At 41.3% G+C, this 11,710-nt stretch overlaps 1 protein-coding gene across 4 annotated transcripts; it reads left to right on the forward strand.

Moving 5' to 3' along the window:
- Positions 1–1,677: 1,677 nt before the first annotated feature.
- On the forward strand, positions 1,678–11,685 carry LOC139541439 (TBC1 domain family member 7-like). 4 transcript variants are annotated; one of them, XM_071346100.1, is made up of 4 exons: positions 1,706–1,814; positions 3,459–3,562; positions 4,941–5,040; positions 11,140–11,685. In XM_071346100.1, exons 1-4 carry the CDS (start codon positions 1,789–1,791, stop codon positions 11,168–11,170), a joined length of 261 nt encoding a protein of 86 aa, XP_071202201.1. In that variant the 5' UTR covers positions 1,706–1,788; the 3' UTR covers positions 11,171–11,685. The 4 variants fall into 4 exon arrangements, 2 of the variants coding, with proteins under 2 accessions (XP_071202201.1, XP_071202200.1); XM_071346099.1 differs by having other exon boundaries at positions 1,711–1,814; positions 11,137–11,685; XR_011668346.1 differs by lacking the exon at positions 3,459–3,562 and having other exon boundaries at positions 1,678–1,814; positions 11,137–11,685.
- The last annotated feature ends 25 nt before the right edge of the window (positions 11,686–11,710 follow it).

Consider the following 11,710-nt stretch of genomic DNA (forward strand, 5'->3'; position numbering starts at 1 on the left):
TTCTCTGTCTGCATTAATAAGGACATCACACAGGTCTTTCCATCATTGTATGATTTTTTTGTGTGCAAATGAACTCAAGTTTACGGACAATGTCAAATGTGATATAGTGTGAAGGATGGTTTTGTTCTCTTTTAACATAAATATATGCCTTATAGAAGTAGGACATGTTAATCACAAAACATAGCGTGACTGCAGAAAAGCTGTTGTTAATCTAGGGTGTCGACTGTGCAAACCACAAGGTTGAGACAAGATGGAAAAATGCTGAATAACAAGAAAACAGGAACTGAGGAATGTGTAGGGAAAATGCTGAATAACAAGAAAACAGGAACTGAGGAATGTGTAGGGAAAATGCTGAATAACAAGAAAACAGGAACTGAGGAATGTGTAGGGAAAATGCTGAATAACAAGAAAACAGGAACTGAGGAATGTGTAGAAACCAACAAATCAGTTCAATCTTCACAAACAACATTCCGGACATTTTAATCCTGAGTGCTGTGTCTGGGCACCACCGATAGGCTAGCAAGTTTAAACCACGCTAAGCCTCTACTGTGACAGGCCAACTCTGAAGTTGGAACTACCACTGACACAGTATAAAAGAAGATGTCTGTACTATTTCAGTCAGTTCCCTGCTTTACCCTGCGTGGTGATACAGTGAACCCGTATATACGAAAATTGCATTTACCATTTATTGCTTGGGTTTTTAATTAAAATACTTAAAATATATTCGGTGACTCTGAATCACATTTTGTCCTGATACCAGATTTGAACTGACGCAAATCTCTTTCAATAGCAAAGCCCCTGAGTGAGTTGGGTGCGCAATTACGCAGGTACTTTCCCAAAACGGATAACACAAACAACTGGATTCATTATCCCTTTCATGCCCTGCCTCCAGTCCACTTACCAATATCTGAACAAGAGAGCCTCATCGAAATTGCAACAAGCGGTTTTGTGAAAATTGAATTTAAATCAGAAGCCACTGCCAGATTTCTGGATTGGGCTGCGCTCAGAGTATCCTGCCTTGGCAAATCGGCTGTTAAGACACTGATGCCCTTTGCAACCATGTACCTATGTGAAAGTGGATTCTCGGTCCTCACTAGCATGAAAACTAAATACAGGCACAGACTGTGTGTGGAAAATGATTTAAGACTGAGACTCTCTCCAATACAACCCAACATTGCAGAGTTATGTGCATCTTTTCAAGCACACCCTTCTCATTAACCTGTGGTGAGTTATTCACAATTTTCGATGAACAAATAAGGTTGTATATGTAAAATGGTTAAATAAAGAGCAAAATGATTGATTATTATAATATTAATATTTGTGGCCTGGTCCTATAAGAGCTCTTTGTCACTTCCCGTGAGCCGGGTTGTTACAAAAACTCACACTCATTCTTATGTTTAATAAATGTATCGTATAGTAGGTGTGTGGCAGGCTTACAATGATGACAAAAAACAACATTTGAGAGTGCGCTGACCCAGGTGTACGCAGCTGGAGGTTGACTGTTTGAAGGCGTACGGGACTATAAAAAGTTTGGGAACCACTGCAGTAGTTTTTCTCCCAGCTACACTACACCAAAACGTGACTACAGCAAATAATATGATGTACCCTACTTTTTTTGTTGCTTAAAAATAAAAATGTATTTTATTTTGATTTATCAGGGGGTGTTGCAGCACCCTTACTTCCGCGGCTATGCATTGGTATGAGCAATAAACCATAGTGGTTACCGTAGCTAATTAGCTTGCTGAAGACGCGTGCCTTCAGAGTGACTGCAACCTGTAAAGGGCGTGGATGCAGAGGCCCACTGGTGCAACAGGGTAGGAGGCTGTAGAAGCTTTACTGAAAGCACATTTTACCAAAAAATTGTACTTCTGTATGTAGGTCTATTCATCGCACAGTTTTCAATGGCTGTCGGTAAACTATCATTTTAATGCTGTCACAGAAAATACTAGAAACTGCAAGCTTAGCTAGTTACATCAATTGTTCTGTGGCTACATTTAACGTTAAGTGATAATGCTCGAGAAGCTGGCGTTTCCAAATATCTGCTACAACAGCATTATCAGTTTTATACATACTCAAATACTGACCGTTATTTTCTTTAACGTTATTTTGATAAATGTATTCATACTATTTTATCCTTCCACGACATCTAGTCCCGACACATCTAAGGTTTCATTCTATCGGTTCGGTTGTCTGAGCCACGACCGAGTCATTGAGGGTTTTTGTTTTGTATGGACCGGACCCAGTCGTTCGTTCTGAATGTTCCATTGCCATACTGACTGGCAACGTTGTTATTCCTCGCGTGCCAGCTAGCCAACTATCGTTAATTTACAGTCACGTCAAACAGTGCAATCCGAAAAACAGTAGCTGCATTAGCGTTTGTTTAAGCTGTTTTCTAGTGACATTTATTTTGATAATTTACATCCCATAACAATGAGCTAATGTAATGATGCGCAATTTCACCTGGCATAGAACATGTGCTCTCGTCAGGACACATGTTCAGAGGAGCTAGCCAACAACACAGCTAACACAATCAAACTGAAGCTGGAAAGACCGCAAACTACCTGGATTTCGTTTCGTTTGAAGTGTTCTATTGACATTTATTTGTAGATGTCCATAAAAAAATTATGCTAGCTGATTCATGATTTCGAATGGCTGAGAAAAGCTGCTGGCCTGTCTTGTCTTGTCTCGTCCGGAACCCAGACACGTTCATTATGGGACAGCTGGAGATCTCATTTCAATATTGCAAATGTCGAAGACACACAGTAAGGTTAATATAAGTTTCCGCTGTTAAAAAACAAATGCTAGTTTAAAAGAAAAGAGAGATAATGTCTAGATGTTTTTTACAGTGTTGATCTTAGTGTATAAATTGCCAGACTGTGCTGATGAGACAGTGGATTGCGCAGTGGGATGGAACAGAGTAAATAGACATTTCAACTTCATAGATTTAGCCGGTGGTAATTTGTGGAATAAACACCTGCTGAAACTATAGTAACTGTTGACTGTCATTGATAGCCCTGTCAAAAAAGCTAACCTGGAATGATTATCATCAATGTTGATGTTGTCTCGCAATCTATATCACTTTTCATTGTAGAGGTAGATTCAATGTTTATCAGTGTTTTCTTTAGTGTTCGTTATGCTGCGTTTAGACGAGGGACGCAAAACCGCCATACCAGTCGATATGCAGAAGGTGGCGGCAAAAGCAAGCGCTGCTATCTTGATTTCAGTGTAAATCTACATCCGGTAGAAAACAACACTACTATGGCAGACGGCAAAAGTTGACGTCGTGCTCTCGTTGAAAACAATGACATCCGGTTCGCCGTCTACCTTGTACCATGTAAACGCAGCATTACTGTCAACTAGCCTGCCTGATAAACTTTATCAGTCTGCCTGATTAACTGTGCTGTGATGTTGATGTGATTTTCCGGAGACACGTCAATACCCTTCTGTGATTTGTCCAGGTGTCAGTATGGCAGAAGACCCCCAGAGGAACTTTGTTCTGCCTATTATGAGAAGGTGGAGGAGAATAAATCACTGGAGATACTTATGAAAGAAAACCCATTGGGTACAGGCAACATAAACATTGGATTATTACCACAGTGACAGCACAGTATTACTGTTACAACAAGTGCACCACAATAACTATTACTGTTAGTACTGATCAGTGGCGTGCCTGGGGCCTGGGCCTTCAGTGAGGTACTACACAGTCCCACCCGAATTAATCCACCTCTTATTACCATCATTATGATGCCATGGCTCTAGACACTATACATTTAGACAGAAACGCAGTATAACCAGGCGTTGCGTCACCTTGAAATTGACAAATTGACATTTTTGGGTAAACAGTGTTTACCCAAAAACATGACACAATCAATGAGTCTTTTCAATATTTCCCTTCACCTTTTCATTGTGCAGCTCCGTTGCCCTGCGCGTTTGTTCGTTGAGCTGTAGATCCACTCCGGTGTCCCCAAAAGTTTTCAAAAGCACCATTGCTTGTAAGTGCCCAGCCGTACTTTGGTGTCTCGTTGCTGCCTTGGTTAGACAACTCAAGTTTGCAAAGCCAGTGTGGCTCCAAACACCAAATCGATCACTTGCAAATAATAGGCATTCCCAGCAGTACAGTTTGCAGTGCTTCTCGGAGCCTGTGAGCCATTGATAGCGCTCGTAGTTCGGCGTCGGGCGACCTCTCCTTACAATGTCTAACTTTTCTTGAAAAGTTCGTCTTGCGAATTGCGTTATAATTATATCCTCGACCAAATCGATATCTTCTCCTCCTTCCGCCATTGTGGGTTGAAAAAACAGCTTAGTGGTACGCGAATTAATTCGTTTATCAAATTCAGTTTCCTAGATCTGCATAGACCTGCCCATAGGACCTGCCTCTCAATATTGGTAATCCAATCAAAAGACGTGCACGCACTACGCCTGCTAGCTGGCTCCTGTGTAACACTGGAGCCAGCCAGCAGGCGTACAATAGCCAACTCTAAAGCTGATTGGTTGACACTAAATTTTCATTTCCATTCACTATAAGCTACAAGCGCCCGCACTGTTGATTCTGAAGGCCTGAGGGCAGATTTTAGACCCCTGGCAACACATGATGGCTGAATATGATTGGATAAAAGATCTAACATAAAGACCAGCCCTCCAAATCTCAACCTGGGGCTGGAAGCAGTGCAACCAAGAGGAAAGCTATGAAATGAAGAGTATAACTCTTACTCTGGGGAATAATTTAATACATATTTGTGGGAAAATATATAAAAAAAGATATATATATTCTGATGATGTTTAGGCCAGCAGAGAAGGCCTTGCTGGCCCTGACGGCCCACCACTGGTACTGATGCTTCCACCTTCTACCTTCATTGTTATGTAGGCCTATGCTATTAACCTTGCCTTCCTTGTGTCGTTTGCTTACCTTGTGCCTTTTTACTTGTGTATTTCTCTGTCAGATGTGGAGAAACTTAGCACATTCAGTCAGAGGTTCCCTCTGCCCTCAATGTACAGGATCCATGTGTGGAAAGTCTCACACACAAGCTACATCCAACACAGGTGAAACTCTGGAAGACTAACCTTTTTAACACCTCACTATTAAACCCATAGACACCCCTGTCTCTCACCAGGCAGACAGTAGTGAAGAGAACACACCAAAAGCACAGCCAAGCCTAGGGCTGTTACGGTGACCATATTACCACCACAATGGCAGTCACAAGTCATGACAGCAGTCAAATTCCATGTGACCGTTTAGTCACGGCTTCTCCAAGCGCTGATACTGCTCATGGTCATTAGTAGCCTACCAAACTTGCTATCTGCCTGGTTCTTGGCACTCTATTGTCGCTCTAATCACTCTGACATCAATGCAAATATAATCGAAAATCTAATCAAACACTTCATGAGAGCCTATGAGCTCATGATGTGCAACATTTCTATAGGTTATGAAATTGCATGAAAAATACAGAGTGATGGCCTCTTAAAAAGATCCCATCAGCTTTCAATAGGCTAGGCCTACTATATTTATTTCTCAACTTTCCTAATATTAAGCACATTGCTTATCTTTACAACAGGAGTATTGCCTACCTGGCTCAAGTACCCCTGACTGCAGTGTGCAATTCGGGGCCGGGCTCAATTTGAGTAAAAAAATAAATATTTAACCAGGTAGGCCAGTTGAGAACACGTTCTCATTTACAACTGTGACCTGGCCAAGATAAAGCAAAGCAGTGCGACAACACAGAGTTACACATGGGATAAACAAACATACAGTCAATAACACAATAGAAAATCTGTATACAGTGTGTGCAAATGAAGTAAGGAGGTAAGGCAATAAATAGGCCATAGTGGCGAAATAATTTAGCAATTAACACTGGAGTGATAGATGTGCAGATGAGAATGTGCAAGTAGAAATACTGGTGTGCAAAAGAGCAAAAAATAAATATATATATATATATATACAGTGGGGAGAACAAGTATTTGATACACTGCCGATTTTGCAGGTTTTCCTACTTACAACGCATGTAGAGGTCTGTAATTTTTATCATAGGTACACTTCAACTGTGAGAGACGGAATCTAAAACAAAAATCCAGAAAATCACATTGTATAATTTTTAAGTAATTAATTTGCATTTTATTGCATGACATAAGTATTTGATACATCAGAAAAGCAGATCTTAATATTTGGTACAGAAACCTCTGTTTGCAAATACACAGATCAAACGTTTCCTGTAGTTCTTGACCAGGTTTGCACACACTGCAGCAGGGATTTTGGCCCACTCCTCCATACAGACCTTCTCCAGATCCTTCAGGTTTCGGTGCTGGCGCTGGGCAATACGGACTTTCAGCTCCCTCCAAAGATTTTCTATTGGGTTCAGGTCTGGAGACTGGCTAGGCCACTCCAGGACCTTGAGATGTTTCTTACGGAGCCACTCCTTAGTTGCCCTGGCTGTGTGTTTCGGGTTGTTGTCATGCTGGAAGACCCAGCCACGACCCATCTTCAATGTTCTTACTGAGGGAAGGAGGTTGTTGGCCAAGATCTCGCGATACATGGCCCAATCCATCCTCCCCTCAATACAGTGCAGTCGTCCTGTCCCCTTTGCAGAAAAGCATCCCCAAAGAATGATGTTTCCACCTCCATGCTTCACGGTTGGGATGGTGTTCTTGGGGTTGTACTCATCCTTCTTCTTCCTCCAAACACGGCGAGTGGAGTTTAGACCAAAAAGCTCTATTTTTGTCTCATCAGACCACATGACCTTCTCCCATTCCTCCTCTGGATCATCCAGATGGTCATTGGCAAACTTCAGACGGGCCTGGACATGCGCTGGCTTGAGCAGGGGGTCCTTGCGTGCACTGCAGGATTTTAATCCATGACGGCGTAGTGTGTTACTAATGGTTTTCTTTGAGACTGTGGTCCCAGCTCTCTTCAGGTCATTGGGCAGGTCCTGCCATGTAGTTCTGGGCTGATCCCTCACCTTCCTCATGATCATTGATGCCCCACGAGGTGAGATCTTGCATGGAGCCCCAGACCGAGGGTGATTGACCGTCATCTTGAACTTCTTCCATTTTCTAATAATTGCGCCAACAGTTGTTGCCTTCTCACCAAGCTGCTTGCCTATTGTCCTGTAGCCCATCCCAGCCTTGTGCAGGTCTACAATTTTATCCCTGATGTCCTTACACAGCTCTCTGGTCTTGGCCATTGTGGAGAGGTTGGCGTCTGTTTGATTGAGTGTGTGGACAGGTGTCTTTGATACAGGTAACGAGTTCAAACAGGTGCAGTTAATACAGGTAATGAGTGGAGAACAGGAGGGCTTCTTAAAGAAAAACTAACAGGTCTGTGAGAGCCGGAATTCTTACTGGTTGGTAGGTGATCAAATACTTATGTCATGCAATAAAATGCAAATTAATTACTTAAAAATTATACAATGTGATTTTCTGGATTTTTGTTTTAGATTCCGTCTCTCACAGTTGAAGTGTACCTATGATAAAAATTACAGACCTCTACATGCTTTGTAAGTAGGAAAACTTGCAAAATCGGCAGTGTATCAAATACTTGTTCTCCCCACTGTATATATATGGGGATGAGGTAGGTAGTTGGTTGGATGGGCTATTTACAGATGGGCTGTGTACAGCTGCAGCGATCGGTAAGCTGCTCTGACAGCCGATGCTTAAAGTTAGTGAGGGAGATATAAGTCTCCAACTTCAGTGATTTTTGCAATTCGTTCCAGTCATTGGCAGCAGAGAACTGGAAAGACAGGCGGCCGAAGGAGGTGTTGGCTTTGGGGATGACCAGTGAAATATACCTGCTGGAGCGCGTGCTACGGATGTGTGTTACTATGATGACCAGTGAGCTGAGATAAGGCGGAGCTTTACCTAGCAAAGACTTATAGATGACCTGGAGCCAGTGGGTTTGGTGACGAATATGTAGCGAGAACCAGCCAACGAGAGCATGCAGGTCGCAGTGGTGGGTAGTATATGGGGCTTTGGTGACAAAACGGATGGCACTGTGATCGACTGCATCCAGTTTGCTGAGTAGAGTGTTGGAGGCTAATTTGTAAATGACATTGCCGAAGTCAAGGATCGGCAGGATAGTCAGTTTTACGAGGGTATGTTTGGCAGCATGAGTGAAGGAGGCTTTGTTGCGAAATAGGAAGCCGATGTGGGGGGGTCAAACATTTGACCCCGCCCACTTTTTTTGTCCATCTGAGGTTTGACAGTCACACACTGAATACAAACACACACGTTTGCGTAAGGCACACGTTGAATACAAACATATTTAATTTTTGAAGATCGTAAGAAATATTATATAAAGTACCAGCAGGTGGGTTGTAACACTTTTCACTTCATGCTACGTCATCTTTACTGAACAACATAACACAATTAACAATTGAAACAATTAACACAGCAGACAAAAACAAGGTTTGACCATTCCTCAAAAATGGCTTCACTCCTGCTCCTCAAAAGAAGCAAAGACAGTAATTGTCTTGTTGTCAACTGCCTCCACATAGAACATCTCATAATCTCTCTGTAACTGGAACGTGAATGGTTCCTTGAGGATAATATCTTCCTCTTCATCCAGGCCATTATACAACCGTAGTTCTTTAAGGCTTGTAATGTGGTCTTCCCCGTCCATTTCAATTACACTAGGGAGGGAAACAGTGCCTTTAAATGTTTGGAGTTCACGTCACCTTGCTGCCTCTAGGGTGTCCCTTAGAAAAACATCTACTTCCTTGAAGAATAAATATTAAGAGTCGTGCCTCATTGGGTGATCAGGTCAAATTACACCCCACTTTCACAATACCACCATGCAATGTACAGAGCGTACTGTAAGTTAAGAAAGAGTAGGTTAAGTTGGATAGTTATGATAACAACAATAATGGTAATAGTAAATATTAATAATAACAAGTTGTCACAGCATGTCACATCAGAATCCAGCTCTCCAGGAGTTTGATGTATGAATTGTGTATGTAGTGTAAAAACTGTAGGAAATAGGTCCCAAAAAGTGTCAAGAATAATAAGCAATAACAAGTGTGCTTTGCATGTTGCAAGTACATAATTAATAACTTTTCATATGTTATAACAGAAAATAGGACTAATATAATATACTGAATAGGCAGCGTCTTACCATCAAAACAAACACCCCACAGTTGTTTGAGAAACCTTGCTTTGGTAGGCCGTGCCGTGTGAACAAGGTACAATTTTTAATAAAGGAATGACAATCAAATGGTACAGTTCAGTGGAATAACATCATCCACACCAAAAGTCCTCCAAGGTCCAGGAGACGAGATCCGAGCAATGTTTCTGTGAACACGGTGTATGTGAAAGTAAAGAAAAAGTACAATTCAACAGCTTTTTATACTTCAGCATGCATAACAGTTTTGAACACAGTTGGAACTGAATTAGCCCAAGTATTTTTCACAACATGTATGGGTGTTGCTGGACCAGAAAATGTATTTTTGACTGAAAACACACCATTTCTCACATCAATGTACTCACATGCCAAAAATCTTTCATTGGACACTGTTTCAAAGCAATGTGTATGCTTTCTTCATAAATGTGTTTTGAAGTTTTTCTTATTTAACTTCAGTTTGCAGTGTGGACAAGTTACAATTACTTTTCTTGACTTGCCATGTGTGTTGGGACCAGGTGATTTCATTATTGTATATACTATGTGTAGGCTGTGTAGACTCGCTATAGCGAACTAAGGGAATGGCATCAATGATACACATTTAGAGCCAGCCAAACAGAACAAGGCATACATTGAAGAAACACAGAAAATCAACGATCATATCGATTACATAACTGTATATGTAAACCTAGGCTTACTGCTCAAGTAGGCAGATTTGTCCAAATAAGATTCCCTCATTGTGAGCAATTAGCTAGTTCACGTGCAAATGGGTGCTAATTAACGCTATGCTAACATCAGTGCGGTAGTTGGTCATATAAAATATACCGCTGCACTGGTATAACATGAATATTACAAAGTACATTATGCATAATGACAGTCTCACTTCCATGGTTTATATTTATATTCATATAGGTTAGGTTCGATTAAGATTCAACGTTGACGCACACCTCATGTAGCCTAGCCCATAGGCCTAAAGTTTGTATCACAACTAAAGTGGCCAAATAACTTCTTAAATTAAAGCACATTAATTCACATTACAAGGGATGTTTTGCCTAACTGGCAGACATGCATCATACATACATACGTGAGTTTCAAGTTTGGGGAAGAACGTTTTCACCATAAAAAAGCATCTTTATAATAAAAGCATTACATGCATAATCACATTTGTGTTCACTTTTGAGAATGGTGTTTTCCTGCTAATGGAACATCAGTGCTTATAGCCTACTGCCGTGTGCGCATTGCTGCGCTTATAATGTGAAGAAATAGCCTAATAGTTTATCAACATTTTTAAGCTAAACGTTCTCATCTTTTGCGTCAGGCTCATTGCTTAAAACAGGATTTTTTTATGCTAGTGGTTGTATTAATTTGGGATCTATCGCATACCACAACTGTCCCGGACTATGTTTGGAATATTTATTTATCTCACAGAATAGAATGGGTCAACTTTCGTACTATGGGGGATAGTACATTGACATAGGCTAGTGCTTTTGCTGTTCGTTAGGCCTGCTCATCTTACTGGCTGACAAAAAGTAAATGTGGACAGTTCTTCGAATATCTTCAATATGTGCCTCGGAATTGGATAAGGACACACGCAGTTGCGTCCCCGATGGGTCTGTTTTCACTTGTAGCCTGTGAGAAAGATTTGATCAACGACTACCTGTTTCTTTGTTAACCGCTCAACACAGAATAGACGGACATGCACACTCCCTCAAATCGTTTGGAAAAAATATCCTTTCTGTTTTTTTCATTTATGTTCAATTGTATTCTTCATACTATAAAATAGTGGCACAGAATTTTAAGCAAATCTTGTCTTCTAAATGAACTAGTATTGCTCATAGCCTTATGGCATAGTTAGATCAGGGCCAAACAGAAGGACAACTCATAATATGCTGTTCGGTTCCTCTGAATAGACTACATTTTCTTCATATCATGTTTCTTTAGACCTGTCTAAGACCATACCCCTGCCAACCAAAATGATTTACCTCCTTTCTCTACCAATCACATTGATTTGTTTTGTTTTCTCCTTCCTCTAGCAGGTGCCACAAGAGAACACAGATGCCATATTGACTAAAGCCATTGACCTGTGGCACCCCCATGCACTCTGTATAGAATCACAGATCTCCAGATCCCCAGCCAGACACTCTTGATGGGTGTCAATGACATTGGGATACGCTTGTACTCTCCCTCCCCTCAACTGGAGAACTCTGCCACTAACAAACATCCAATGAGTTTCGACTCAATGGATATAATGTCCGTACTAAGGACCGGTCCAAGGTAAAAAATTATATATATGGTTGGGGAAACTGGTTCCAGACCTGTGCTTAGGGAGGCTTACTGAGCAGACTGTGATTTTGGATCACAGCAGCAGTCCACTCTGTTTTTAATAGCCTGGTCCCAGATCTGTTTGTGTTGTCTTGCCAACTCCTCCAACCTACTCGGTTCAGCCTACTCCAAATGAAGCCCCTTTCCTTGAACATGTCCTGATGGAAGGAAGTTAGAGGTGGCGTCGCTTGGCATGTGAATGTCTAGCAGAAGAGCACAGTTAAATCATGTATTTGTCAATAAACATACATTTAATGACAGAGAATGTTGAGTGCATTAAAACCA

Source organism: Salvelinus alpinus, chromosome 16 (genome assembly GCF_045679555.1).
Source record: "Salvelinus alpinus chromosome 16, SLU_Salpinus.1, whole genome shotgun sequence".
Lineage (NCBI taxonomy): Eukaryota > Metazoa > Chordata > Actinopteri > Salmoniformes > Salmonidae > Salvelinus > Salvelinus alpinus.